The sequence below is a fragment of the Betta splendens genome, chromosome 15 (assembly GCF_900634795.4).
Source record: "Betta splendens chromosome 15, fBetSpl5.4, whole genome shotgun sequence".
Lineage (NCBI taxonomy): Eukaryota > Metazoa > Chordata > Actinopteri > Anabantiformes > Osphronemidae > Betta > Betta splendens.
In genome coordinates, this window is record NC_040895.2 from 1,577,407 (window position 1) to 1,592,361 (window position 14,955).

The following is a 14,955-nucleotide window of genomic DNA, read 5'->3' on the forward strand; positions in this document are numbered from 1 at the left end:
GTAATATTTGTGTCTTATTTTTCCAAGTACTATTTAATCTGAATAGAATTGTGTTGTATTGTTGTGTTACTGTACAACAATTACACATATAGGACAGACTCCATCAACATTTAGTTTTTTCTGCAGATGTTTTAGTCTAACAGAGAGTTATAGTAACTGAGAAGATCACATGGGAATCAATGTAAGACCCAGCCCTTGTTCCTGGTGGCCCGGTAAAGCAGACCCCCCCCCCCTTCTTGGTCCTGATGGTCCGGAAGGGACCACTCCAGCCAGTCTGGAAGCAGCCATGCCTGTCTTTGTTCCTGGTGGTCCGGAGGAGACCACGCCTGCCCTCCTCCCTGTTGGTTTGGCGATACCAGTTCCAGTTCCTGTCCTGCTTTCAAATCCTTGTCAGCGTCAGGCTTCGGCAGGGATCGGACCCACATGCACAGCGATGAGACAGCAGACAGATGGTAAAATTCAAGGGTTTAATACAGAAATCGGAGTCACAGACAGTCCAGGTCATACACGGGCAAGCACAGAATTTAGGCACAGAGGGAGCAGGCGTAATCAGGTCCGATAACAGGCGTGGGTCAATACCAGAAGGCTCAGATTTCCGTGTTTGAGTCAGCAGGCTTAGACAGGTCCGGTAACAGGCAGGGTTCAGCAACAGAGTCAGGGATTTACAATATCGGGATCAGACGAGAAGCGGTGGTCAGGAATACAGAACTGGGTCGGAGACGGGATAAGCTGAACGAGAAACTGCTGGAACATGAAGACATAGATTCAACGATCTGACAGATAACTGTGGTAACAGGTGGTGGTTAAATATCCTGGTAAGTAATAGTAAATGCAAGACAGGTGCGTGTAATGATAACCGGAAGTTATGCTAGCGTTAACAGGAAAGGCTGGAAACCGGGACTATGACAATAAAACAAGAAGTGAACACAAAAACCTGACAGTCTGGCTGCTGTCCTGCACCTGGGGACCGACGTTCCTGTGTCCTCTGCTTTTGTGTCCACAGGTGTTCCCCCGGGATTCCTGGTGGCAGCACTTTGGCTGTTCAGCTCCTCCCCTCAACTCCTGCACCTACGGGGGCTTCTCCATGGGTTCCTGAATGCTGCCCTTCCTCTGCTCCGTATGCTCTCTGAGCCCGGGACCTGCTCGTCCGTCCTGCTCTCCAGTCCTTAACCTGCCCATCGTTGCTGTCCAGCAGCTCGGCGACTTCCCCCGGCCACCCTGACTCCTGAAGGACACTGTCGCTCCCTGCGAGCACCCAGAGGTGTCTTCTTTCGACGCTGGCCTCCCAGAACAAAGGCAAAGACCTGGGTTTCCTTGTCTTGTTTTTGCTTGGCCCTCATCCAGTCTTCCCTCCGCCCCCCTGCTAGTGTTCTGACCTGCGTTGTGGGCGCCTGGGAATTCACCCTGTTCTGTCATGGATCAAGCATCATTGCCTCACTCTGTTCTAGTTTTCGGTTTTATTTCGAAAATCCAGTCTGGTCTTAAATTGCGGTTGCTTTATCTTTATTTCCTGTCAGGTGTTGCCTCAGCTGTTTCCTGTTTGTAATTATGTTTTGTATTTATTCTAGCCACTCACCTGTCAAAGTGCACAACACACAATTCATCTGCATGTACTTTGTTTCACAATGGCTTTCATCACTTGAATCATTGTGACCTACATGTAGACCTGAAACTAGCATATACTGTAAAGCTTAGCCTCAGACCAAAGCGTGTCTGTGTGTGTGTGTGATGGGATATAACCGTGCTTGGTCTGATGCTTGTAGTTGAGGCTTCACTTACTGGGGATCCTGATTTGGTAGTGGTTGAGGACAGTGAGAACCTCCACAGCATCTGTCTTGCTGTCAAACTCCAGTAAACCAGAGATGGTCTTGGAGGAGGCTGAAAGAAAGATTCAAAAAGTCTGATTATTGTTTGTGAGTGTGTAACAGACAATAGGATAAGAACTTTTCATTTACTGAATTAAGTCACTTAGAAAGCAGGCATTTACACAGAGAATCAAATGAAAGCTGGTCATTAATAAAATGATCATTAAAAACATAACTTTGTAAACTCTAGAGTCACAAATTTAGGTTTTACTTACGTTTGGCATCGAACATCTTGAATTTAACAAAGCCAGGGACATCATGCTCCTTACACAGCTGACAAAAGACACCAGGCACAACATATGAGCCCACACGTAAAGATGTCAGTCATCAACCCAACATAGCAGCAAAACATCCCACTGCCACACACCGTCACAGGGGGGCTGGTCCTGGAGCAGCTTACCCTGAGTAAGTGGTCCTGTGAGATGCACGGTGGAACGTTGTAGTAATGCAGCACTGCAGACGGAGGCTGGATGATGTTCTTGGAGGCCTGTCCGGCACTGCTGAAGCGGTTGTTTCTAGTCATTGCAAAGTCCTTGTAGCTGCTGCTGCCGTCCTCCAGCTCAAACACCTGGCTGGGGATGACTGCATGTTGCTTAGACACACTGCACATCACAACATGACACCTGTGTTACCATGTGTCAGCCCATCAGTTTGCATCAGAACATGTGAGCTGAGCCTGCATATCTCACCAGACATTAAGTCTCTTGCCAAACACCTTAATGCTGTTGAGGTGTGTGATGGCTCTGTCCACAGCGTACTCGTCTCCCATCTCCACCAACGCTGTACCAGGAACACTCTTCATGAATTTCACCTACAACCCCACACAGTGTAAGTCAGGAGAAACACAATATTCTGATTGCTAACTGCTTGGTGATGTGCTCCATGCTGTTTGAGAACAGCAGTCAGGTCCTAGTAGTAGGTCTGCATTGCATAATCAACATTTCTACTTTTCTTTCAGTTCCGTTTTTACCACCCCAGAACAAAGAAGAACATTTGGTTCATACTAACGTGCACTGATGTGCACAGCTGCATCTTACAAGGCAAAGACACAAGCATCAGCTTCACAGGCCATGGGCCGACTCACAGTCAGTCAAATAACTTTACATCATTTCAACACATATCTCACTCTGAACCAGTTGATTAGACTTAATGTATGATGCCAAAATACCCCCAAGTGCTTCCTTTGCTCCAATTTTAGACAAAAGACTTTTCAGAACACACTTCCTAAAACTGAAAACGCTTACCTTCTCAATGTTGCCGTAAAGGCAGAAAAGGTTGAAAATGCGGGTGCAGTTCATCTTGGATGGGTGGAGGCCACTCACCATGGCAACAGAGCTAGGAGCATGAGTGGAGTAGGAAGACGACTGGGGCAGAGGGTAGGAAACCATGTCTGGAGCGTCCACAGAAGTGAGCTTGTACCTGCTGTTGCCAGGTAGAGGCAGCAGAGGACAGGGTGATCCTGAACAGGTGCAAACAGCAGTTTTGAGTTTGAACCCATACATTCCATGTGTTGTTACTATGGGCTACATTTCCCAGTCACTGGCATCCTGCATCCACTGCCCGTCTTACCTCTTTACACACTTGCTCAGGATGTGTCAGGATTTTACCATAATCATTTAAAAACCCTCAAGTTTCTACTTTAACAAAACAAAAAACATCATTTGATTTCAGGATCCCTGAGTCACTACATTGTAGATTCACAGCAATGTTCTTTTGCACAAGAGTTTCCTCTGGTTATTAACTAATGCAAGAAAAAACTCAATAATTAGTGCTGCTGTGGACACAACTTTAATATTTGTCTTTTATATATAATGACTTTAACCTCACCTTTAAATTAACTGATGAGGCAGGAGGCTCACACACTCTTTTCAGTCACTGTGGGAACTTTTCAGCCTGTGGGTCATGCAGGTATGTGGAACTTGGTAAACTACAGTCAGACTATAACTGTAACAGGTTTTGAAATGCAAATGATACTTTTATTTGACTGTGATTTTAGGGCTGAGGTTAGAATTGAGTTTAGGTTTGGATTAGAGCAAGACTTAGACGTCTGCCTTTAGTTCTGATGGATAGGGTGAGGATAAAGGCCCAGGGAAGGCATTATGTCAATGGAGGCCCTCACTTGCATGTACTGTAAGTACAAGAATGTGTGTGTGTGTGTGTGTGTGTGTGTGTGTGTGTGCGTGTGTGTGCGTGTGTGAGTCTCACCAAAGCCGCTCTCACTGTAGGATGAAGGGTGCTCTCCTAAAATGGCCTGCCTTTGCCTTCCTTTGCCACGATCTGAAACACACACACAACACTCAGGTGTGTATTTACTGTGTCAGCTTGTCGTCTTACACAACCAACAACACTTTTCTGCCAACTTTTCTTTTCTCAGACTGTGGCGGTTAGTTTACAGACACTGAACCTTTAAAACCTTGTTAATCTGAAAATGGTGTTATTGTTCTTGCTATAACAACAGAACTAAAAAATCCAAGGTAGAAGAATAGTGACACATTACTTCACTTGTAGTTGCAAAGGAGACAGTTACAAAACATGGTGAAGTCAGTGGTTGTAGAGAAACACTAACACAGCATCACTATTCATAAACCATGAGCATCTAGACTAGAGTTGGATCACAACATTGACGTTCGGCTGAACAAGGAAATATTCTCGTCCTTGTACAATGTGCAAAATCACAGTAATGGAAAATCAAAGTCAAATACACACAAACTGACAGAGTTCAGGAAAACACTGGGCATAAGTTTACCTCATTGCATTCCATCTGTCATATTCAGACACTGACTAAAAAAAAGAATTTAAACTGTAATGAGGTATGAGTTACTTTACAGAAAAGTAAAACATCAAAGCATTCTAGTGATGTGGGTGAGTAAGGAAGAAATGAAGAGCTTTAAGGTGGTTTTATTCAGAGCAGCAGGTAAATGATACAGAGTAGTGAATAAACATATGAAGGAGACAGTACCTGAGGCATCAAGCTTTCTCTTTTTTCTCCCTCAGCACGAGAGAACATCAACCTGCATTACATCATCATCATCAAGTCACAATCATCACTAGGCTGTCAAGCACATTTACACATTGGCAACACTGTAATGAAGATACAGCAGGTGATCGATCTGCAGGTTATTGTTTATGCAAACATCTGAACATAGACCAGAGGGTTTGGAGATAAATACATCCACTGAAACAGGAAGCATGTCGTTGTTGGTGTAATATAAACACAGGAAACACAACTAAGATTGAAAGAAGGTTTTGAAGATAGTCTATTAAAGTGAGATGCAATATCTGACCTTTGTAACAGCAGTCAGCTAAACAGCAGCAAGCCTGGCTAAGGCTGCAGAGGAACCTATTATGTGCAGCACATACAGGAAGCAGATAAAGGGGAGGATGGTTTTTTATACTGTAAACATCAAGAAACAATACAAATGTCACTAGACTTCTTGATAACATCTCTACTGACTCCAAATACTGTGGTAACAACTTGATCTGTGATGCCTTTTAGATAGAGAGACACGTCACACAGGCAAAGTGAAAGCACTGCATTGTATATAAAAGTGGAACATTTAATAGTCGGCTTCTAACTGAAATCTAACTGAAAAGGAGTGAGGCCGTGAGGTCACAGGGAGGTGTCGACTATACAGTATTTGTTGCAGACTGCAAACTAATAATAACACATGGATGCTAGTGAGCATTCATTACTGTTAGGACTGGTTCAAATGGTCTGATAGTGGTAAAAGAGCTAAATACAGTCAAATCCAATGAAGCAAACAGAACATGATGTCCCAGCACTACAAAGCTATGAAACAATAGAATAGTCATTAAGAACAGATGACTGATACTAGGATGTGACACACACACACTTGCGCGCGCACGCACACACGCGCGCGCGCACGCATGCTCAAACAAACACACGCATGCACACACAAACACCCGCATGCACACAGACACACACACGCACACACGCGCGCACGCACACACACGCGCGCGCACGCATGCTCACACAAACACGCGCATGCACTCACACGCACGCACGCACGCACACACACACACACACACACACACACACACACACACACACACACACACACACACACACACACACACACACACACACAGAGCAGCAGAAACCTCATCACAAGTGAGATGAGTCCTTTACCGTAAATGGGAGGTTAATGTGTGTGTTGAATATTCAGAAGAAACCCGTTCGTGTGGTTATCAGTCATTTCAGGAATCATTCAGAAACAAGCAACCCAGTTACACATTCAGAGTAGATTACACAAAACTGTAAATACTGCTTCCTAAATTGATTGAAATCACAGTGAACTGACTCAATAGGATCACTACCAGTGCTTCAGTCACACGGTACAAAGAACACAGCAGTTGACTGTACACAGGTCTGGGCAGAAAAGGAACTGGTTTAATGACACATCTGTGCAGGTTATACAGTCATCAGATTAGAGCTGTCACAATATCTTGGACTTTAAGCTTTTCTTCTCACTGACTGCTAGCTGACTGAAGTTCTTTTCTAAACTGAAAAATCAATGCATGACTACTTTTGAATGAAATATAATGCTGCAATTTTTATTTCTTAGTTTGTGATGTTACACAGCTGTTTGCTACTATATGCATACTATGTTGTATGGCATAGTTACGTCTGGTGGAGAGTTGCATTACAATGGGGGCTTCTGTTTATTAGATTGTAGTGGCCGGGGGTTCCGGGTCGCTGAGCATTGTGGGGGATGTGTGGGTTGTGCAGCACTGTGAGGGAAGACGTTGTTGGTTCACGGTCCTGTGATGTGTTCAGGTGTGATGTGTTCAGGTGTTCCAAAAAAAACTCGCTCTTGCTCTCTTGAGGCTGCTGCTACGAGGAATCTAGGGTCGTGCGGCGTATAGGACAGAGATATGCTCACTGACAGGGCTCAGAACTAGGACACATAACTGCACGGGTTAGCCAGGGTAGCGTGTTAGACTGTTGCATGTCATCATAATATTCATATGAGTGGCATGTGAAACCATGTCTTTTATAACCTGTATTGAACCAGTCTTGTAAATTCAGATTTTTTTTAAATGAAGAACAAGAATACATTTGTTTTGAATGTATTTTGTTTTTTATGATTTCAGTCATCGGGTTTAATGATTTATTTAAATCTTTGCTGACTTAATTAAAGATATTAGGGGAAGCCATTGAATGACACAGTTGATATTATAAATGGTATAAACTGAACTTTTAAGTGAGTTTTAAGTGGAGTATTTTAGCAGATAAGACTTTGAGTTCAATGAACATTGTATTTAGTGTATTGCACTCAAAATAAAAATTTCAGTCTCCTTATTTTTTAAGTTGAGTTCACTTAAGTTTTCATTCACCATTTCCTCCATTTTTTTAAGTGAACATAACCTATACAGGTTTACAGCGCATACCTGCAGTCACCTTCAAACTGCTGTTGGTCTGTAAACTGTGAGAATCAAACACTGCGACAGCTCTAATTCGGAGGAAGTAAACCTTGGTGGCAAAGATTATGTACAGCCACTTCTGAGCCACACTGTTGATGCTAAGGATCTTTGTATCAGACTTTACAGTGAAGCCAGCGTGGACTACACATGAAACCACATTAAGGCAACTACTCCAGACAAGACAAGGAGTTTAAGAACAGGCTACAGTCCTCCAGACTAAGGCCTCCTGGGCATGTTGAAGCAGCAGCTGCATGGTGGTCAGCAGGATTGAGATCCATCTCTGCTTTGCTGGGCTGAAGAAGGTGAAGATGGAGGAAAGCTGCTGTGCATGGTCAGCCTGACGTCCGTCCGTCTTTGTTTTGTTGTGTCTCGTTCTCTCCCCGTGGTGAGACGACGGTGCAGGCTTGTGAGACGCTGGTGACTGGCTGGAGTGAGTGTTTGGAGGAGGAAGTCTGTGCGCTTCAAAATGACTACACACTGAAACATCACTGGAAACCAAGCCATAGGTTGAAGCTCTGGATATAGACCAGTTCATGTGTAGGATGCAGTATAATGAAAGGTGCCACTATCATCACAGGCTCTGACATATTGTACAAAGTTCCCAACAAGACGGTGGCTACAGTGTTTGCAGGCTGACGGTGTGTGTCTTACCTCGTCTGACCAGGTACGGTTTAGTGTAGTCCCAGCTCTCATTGTCATTTTTAATCACGTTTAGACGAGTTGGCTGTTGACAAAAGAATTAAAGAAGCGTTTAGGACAGATGTAAAGAAACTTCATTTCTAAATACAGGAAAGAGCCACGTTATGATATAGAGCCAGGGCTTAGTCATTCTTTTTGTGCTTGAACTCTGCCACTTTCCCTATAGAGCACAGATAGTCTTCTCCCCTCCATGGGAGTCAGCTGCTGCTAATGGGACTGGAGCCTGGAGGAGGCCCAGTAGTTTGTGTAGCATGCCTAGTAGTGGGCTAACAACCATCCATTGGTGGATTATGTGGTTCAGTTTCGGACTCTATTAGCCAATAGCAACTGGAGCAGTCTGATTTCCGTTTGAAATAACAGCGGGTTGGTACTAGTGCTCTGAGTGAACACAGAGCCATAAAAAGCCTTTTTAGAGTTTCTAAAATGAAAATGCAACAACAAGAATTACACATTAAATCCGAACAAAAAAAAAAAAAGCGAAGAAATACCAAAGAAACAACAAAAGCCTGAGATTACGTGTATGTTTATTTTTTAATTTCTGGCATATTTTAATCAACCATTATCTATCTGTAATTAAATGGTTTGTTTCAAGTGTGATGTGTAAATGTCCAGACTGGTCTATACTGTGCGTTATAGCAGGAAATCACTTCAAGCACGTGGGTATAGAACAATTCAGCAGATTGACGTTATGCACTTGTGTGACTGCTTTGAAGCTGTATGTTTGAACTGTGTGATGTCTAAACATGTGTGATTGTGCTTCTGTGTTTCTCTGTTTTGCCATGTGTGTCCTTTTAAACTCAGTTAGATCTTTTTTCTATTGTAATGCTGAGTTCCTAAAGTAACTGACTGTATGAACTCACTGGCTACCTGTCAAATAGAGCATAAATACATAGCTTACATTTACCAGACAATAATAAGAGTCTTACTTGAAACATGGATTTATTGTGACAGGGGCTTGGCGTGGTCACAGCAGAAACAAAGCACCGCACAGTACCACAATAAAGCAGGCTTAAGCTAGCACAATCACAGTGTACAGCACTTCAATGTGCACCTCTTAGATTCACGCAGATCTATAATGGTGGTAAAGTTACGTGTTCGCGGAAATGCCCAGTGATCAGATCACGTGTTCAGCAACAGGAAAAGAAACAACACAACAATAAAACAATTACTGATCCCATAAGAGTTCTACTCTGCTCAGACTTAAAGAGTGCCTCTGCCTTAGGTCCAGCATCATGCAGGCGAGGCGGCAGCGGGGGTGAACGAGATAGGGCAGTTAAGCTGGCGGTTTCCTGCCGTGTGGCTGGAAGTAGATGGGGGATCAGGCCCATCTCTGTGACGATGTCCACGTTGGTTCAGCTGCTGGCTTCGGTGGAGGCTCCAGGCGTGTCGGGGGCTGAGGGGAGCTCCAGGTGGACGGAGGCGACAAAGGAGGACAAGGGTCCTGGTGGTGACTATCGAGGAAGTATGGAGACAAAGGGGAAGGGGTCCCAGGTGGCCACCAATGCAGGAAAAGAGAAGAGCGTTGGGCTTGAGGTCACCGATAGGAAGGGGGAAAGAGGAGAGCGCAAAAATGCTTTTATCTTCAAGATGCTGGGAAGCATTCCATATCCTTTGTTTAAAGTCACTACGAACAGGATGAAGGCTTTACTGTACATGGAGGCCGCAGTGACTCCTTTGTTTGAACATGTGGGTGTTACGGACGAGGGTCAAACTAGACTTCACGATATTCTAAAACACGCTCCTTGAGCGGGGAGACAAACTACAATGGCCTACAAACTGAACTGGAGGGAGGACCCAAATGCACGACCCACAGACAGGACTGACAATAAGTGATTTAATAAATAAATAGAACATACAGACTGAGAACAATACAAACTAAGGACGCTGCGACTGCAGGATAAGCCAGAAACAAAAAATGCAAACTAACACATATAACTCACAGGTAAAACAAAAGATCACTGCAGAGCAGGAAACTAAATAAACTATCCTAAAACACAAAACATGCAAACAACAGGATCCAACACAAACAGTGAACAAACACACAAACCTGGACAGAGCACAAGAGCACAACGACACTGCAACACGTAACAAGTAACCCATAACCAGTAATGCACCAACAAAGACTGTACCCAAACCAGAAACTTAAATACTTACTAAAACAGGTGATTCTAATTAACCTAATAACAGGACATGACATGACAGGAAATGAAAAAACAAAGAACCAACCAAGAGGGCCTTAATGCCACGTGAGCCAGAGTGCCCTCTGGCTGTCTGGAAGCTGACTCACAACAGCGGGACCTTAATAATAATTCATGATGATGATAATACAGTTTAAGGTGCGCATGAGGTCCCCCAACAATTTCCTCCATACCGCAGAGACAAAGATACTGTGTTACGTTAAAATGGTCTGTGGCCCAAAAAAGGTTGGGGGTCCGCTGAAATAGAGCATGTGTTTGCTAAAGTACTACTGTTGATGCCTGATACGATATTAGTCAAAGCATATGCCAAACCACACACTGGTGCAACGACAGACGTAAGGTCCTCTCTCTGTGCCTGCTGCAGGAAGCAGCACCTCAACTTATTGAAATGGAAATCTCCTCCCGGCCTCCCAGGTTTTCAGTCAGTAATACATTTAGTTAGGCCTTTACTCGTGTGTGCGTCTCCATAACTAATGTTGATGTGTTTTACGTGCCTTACCCTCGCATATTCAATCTTGAGTGTACAGCAGCCAGCGTAGATGTCGGCTCCATTCAGAGCTGCTTTGGCCTTCTGGGCACACTGAACTGACTCAAACCTAAAGGCGGCGGTAAGGAAGGAAATTGCCCAACCACACAAAGACACACCACATAGACACACATGAGTAAGGATACTCCACCATGGCCTGGATTCCGTTCCGTTTAAAGATGACAATCCTCAACACGCTGCCAATGGGGTTACACACGGTGTACAATACGTCCTGCATCCAAATAAAAAACAGTGTTATATTCCTTTATAGAACAGGCCCTGACATCTCCACAATGTGTCAGTTAGTTACTGCCCCTTCTGTAAAGACACACTCCAGCTCCCAGCATCACATCTCTCATGCATTGTATAATTTATGCACAAAAGACTGGAGCCAGGTGAGAGGCATGTGACTATTCTATGACATCACAAATCCTGTTGGCAGGACTCTATCAAACAGCAGGGGGTGCACTTCTAAACTCCTTGGTGTTTGTCTACACAAGTGACACAAAAGTGAACTTTGCATAATAAGCGCCATTGACATTGCTCCCAATAATTTGTATTAACAATAATTTGTTAAAAAAAACGCTCAGACTACTGTTCACACTCAGCTGTGTGGAATACAGTTGTATCTACTGAACAGTAGCCGACCCCAGGGCTCACTTTCTGGCTATGAGCTGGAAGTGCTGCCCACAAAAACAGTAATGTTTAATTCAATTATTCACTAAAAAAGAAATGATATTTACATTTCAGGTTAACCAACGTTTAATGGCCAAAAAAAATGCCCAGAGAGAGAAAGGAACATATCTTTTGAGTTCTTAATTGAGAGGAATGAGACATAAGCAGAAGCTTTAGATGCATCATCCAGGGCCACTTCTCCAGCTCTCCCTGCTCCAGCTGCTGCTGATAACCTCCATCAGGTATGTTCAGTCCGTCAGCGGCTGGATGAGCCAACTGACACCTGGTCAGCTTCTGACTCTACACCTGTCTTAAGGTTGGGGTCTGTATGTATGTTTGAGGTTCCATCAAGCATGTGTGTTTACCGTGGTTATAGGATAGAGAGGGTTCTGAATAGACAGCAGGAGAACCTTATTGCCACTGTTGGGGTTGTCAGCACTGGTTGGTCTTGTGATTCTCTTAGATGTAGAGTAGTTAAAATATGCCTGTTGGCCTGATGAGCAGAAAGACACAAGAAATGGACGTAAACAGTACAAACATGTAAGGATTCAACGAGCTGGAAAAAGGTTTGTGAATCAAACCTGCTATGTACACTGGCTCCTTGTCTCCACAGGACACGCAGCGGTCAGCGCCCTCCACCGCAGAGAACTCCACCAGGGCCTGACGCTTGAAAGGCATCATCATCACGTAACTGAGAAGACACAAACAAGGTGGGACTTTGTAATTATTGTGACAGATTGTGCATTTTACCAGATTGATTATATTTTATCAGTGTGACACATAGTTCTTTCTCTTTTTAAATGTTACTTTTGACTTTGACTGACTTTATTAAATATGATAATAAGGTGATTATGATGATATGATAATAAGGGTCAATATTTTTAGGTGCTGTCCCCATGTCTATATCAAGTTACTTTCTATACATGACTATGTCGCGCTACCAAATATGATTAACGCTAATGTTTAACATGATTCACTGGTCGTGTGCACGACCAGGTTAAGGCGGAAAGGGGAAGAACCCAATCACAAACAACCCACACACGTTTATTTAACGGTGATACAAACATGAACTCACTACATAAATAGTCGAACATAAAGTCACTGCATAGGGCAAGCTCAGAACTAAAACCTGTCACAGACTGGCTCAGCTGAATGTGACAAAGAAGGAGGTGACACATAGGTTCAAGGATTTCAATATGTTATTTAATGCAAGTTGATGAGGACACAAAGAGATGTTGGTGAGCAGATCAGTGTGAATGCAGTGCTTGGATGCCAGTGAGGTATGAATCAGTTAGGGAGCGAGGACCTTTTATACAGCTCCACCTTCCAGCACAGGTGTGCTGCATTGATGCCAACACAGCTCCACTCCTTAGATCCTGCAAAAAGAAATGCACCCAAACCCAACTCCGGAGGCGGAGGCTGTCACAAATCAAACTTAAAATTGCTGTTTAGCAGGAACAGATATAATAAACTACACTATCTACACTAACGCTGTCACCGAGCGGCAGAGAACGGACCCACATGCACAGCACCGAGACGTCAGACAGAGGGTGAAATTTACGGCTTTAATACAGAACTCCTTATGACAGACGGTCCAGATCAAAACACACTTTATCTCAGATTGAGGTACAACAGACGCAGGCAAAAACAAGTCCAGGGACAGGCAAGGGTTCGGCAACCAGATTGATAAGGTTTACGGTACCGGTAAGGAGCAGGCAGGAATCGGGAGTCGGGAACACGAAGCAGGGTCGAGGCAAAAACAGGTAAGACGGTGAAACACTGGTAGGTACTGACATACGTGCGACAATCTGGCGGAGAACTAAGGCGACAGGTGGTGGTTAAATGCAAGAAGTTGATTACTGATACAAAACAGGTGTGTGTAATGAGGACCGGGAGTGAAGCGGGAACTGCTGTGGTGTGACAAGAAACGGAAGTGCTTACAAAATAAAACCGGAAACTGGAATCAAAAACAGAAAAGTCCTTTCAAAATGAAACCAAGAACGAAAACCTGACAAACGCTCCGTCTCTTACGGCGACATAAACCCTAAGCATGGAAACGCAGGACAATGACTCGAGACAGCTAGGAGCTATACTAAACAGCACTGTACCCTGCAGGTTAAAATAAATAAACAGCACTGAATAGATTCAGGCTAAAACTGTCAATGGCGCAGAGATGACGGACATACATGCACGACTCCAAGCAGTCGTAGGATGTGATGTAAAGGGTTTTATTTAAGCACAAACAGGTCAGTTCAGGCCTTTTAGTTCAGGCCAGTAACAGGTAGCTTGGTTGCGGTACAGATAAGGACAAGGCATTCTCCAGTCAAAAAAGGCAGGCAAGGTTCAACAACAGGCAGGCTCGGCTACGGCACAGATCAGGGCAAGGCAGACTCGGGTCAAAAAACAAGAAGGATATTTACCAGGCGGACACGGTTACAAGGCAGACGAGGATCAGGCAGGATTCAGAAACGACGGTCAAAAACAAGGTCAGGACCAAAACAAGGTGTCCAATGAAAACACAAGTCCACCATGAGTCCATCGCACAAAGTCAAGAACATAGTTCCACAAAGGAGGCCCTCACAGGGCCCAAAAACCCCCTCTCATGGAGGGTGGTGACGGAAAGAGACTCCCGACCCAGCAGCTGCTGGGCAGGAATGGCAGACAGGTTGTCCAGGGGCGAACAGCGGTGTCCGGGTGGGCGGCGCCGAGACCAGCACCTGTCCATCGAGGATGCGGAGGATCTATTCATATTTTGGACTCCACCGGCCGTGGACGCCAGTGGGGGCCATGGTTACTCGGCTGATGCAACTACATCAGAGGATGGCCCAGATTGATGGACTGACAAGGAACATCTCAGCTCGTTCGGATGATATGCATCAGAGGATGACCCGGATGGAAGGCTGATTAGTAACATCACAGCCCATTCGGATGCCCGGATTGCAGGACTGACCAGTAAGATCCTAGCCCGTTTGGAGGAAGACAAGAGACAGAGGGATAACATCTGCAGACAGACTGAACACTTGGTGAATATGGTGACAGCCTTGTCTGACAGGTTGAGGAGATGTTGCGGGTACCACATGGTCCCACAAGAGGCGATGAAGCCCTGAGTTCTGACCGATTGGAGTATTGATCTAGACAAATTAGTGATGGAATGTTAACTATTGTTGTAAATATTGTTACTAGAATTGGCTGTGTATTATTTTGTCCCTTCTTCCTTTTACCCTCCCTTCCCGGGTCCAATCTAGCTCACCAGCTGTGCCTCTATCTATCCGCTTTCCCTTGTTGTGTCTCCCTTCAAGGACAACTGTTGGACTGACCTGTAAACATCTTGGTCGGCCTCAGCCATACATCTATAGACAAAACTTCACTACACTGGCGCAGATACACCCCCCCACACACACACGCCTTACAGTTTCTCTGTCTCTCTGTCTGCTCTCCGACCTTATCTATCTGTCCTGATGAACCTAGGAAAGAATTCCAGCAAGGTTTCCACTTGTACTGTGTGCCACTGTGTTTATGCGTTTGATTCTGTATTGCATTGTTTTGT

The 14,955-nt window shown here is 44.5% G+C and overlaps 1 protein-coding gene across 5 annotated transcripts in view; it reads right to left on the reverse strand.

Moving 5' to 3' along the window:
• LOC114841924 (heterogeneous nuclear ribonucleoprotein L-like) overlaps nucleotides 1–14,955 on the reverse strand; it is a 52,807-nt gene that overhangs the window by 1,676 nt on the left and 36,176 nt on the right. For 3 of the 5 annotated variants that reach the window (XM_029127208.3, XM_041073925.2, XM_055502754.1), the window contains 11 exons: nucleotides 11,990–12,099; nucleotides 11,774–11,901; nucleotides 10,880–10,965; nucleotides 10,707–10,803; nucleotides 7,962–8,034; nucleotides 4,071–4,142; nucleotides 3,110–3,324; nucleotides 2,555–2,676; nucleotides 2,266–2,467; nucleotides 2,081–2,138; nucleotides 1,780–1,878 (listed from right to left, as the gene is read on the reverse strand). In XM_029127208.3, the coding sequence (XP_028983041.1) occupies nucleotides 1,780–1,878; nucleotides 2,081–2,138; nucleotides 2,266–2,467; nucleotides 2,555–2,676; nucleotides 3,110–3,324; nucleotides 4,071–4,142; nucleotides 7,962–8,034; nucleotides 10,707–10,803; nucleotides 10,880–10,965; nucleotides 11,774–11,901; nucleotides 11,990–12,099 (1,262 nt within the window). Of the gene's footprint in view, nucleotides 1–345; nucleotides 745–1,779; nucleotides 1,879–2,080; nucleotides 2,139–2,265; nucleotides 2,468–2,554; nucleotides 2,677–3,109; nucleotides 3,325–4,070; nucleotides 4,143–7,961; nucleotides 8,035–10,706; nucleotides 10,804–10,879; nucleotides 10,966–11,773; nucleotides 11,902–11,989; nucleotides 12,100–14,955 lie in introns of those variants that run through there. The other 2 variants (XM_055502752.1, XM_055502751.1) reach the window with 2 other exon arrangements.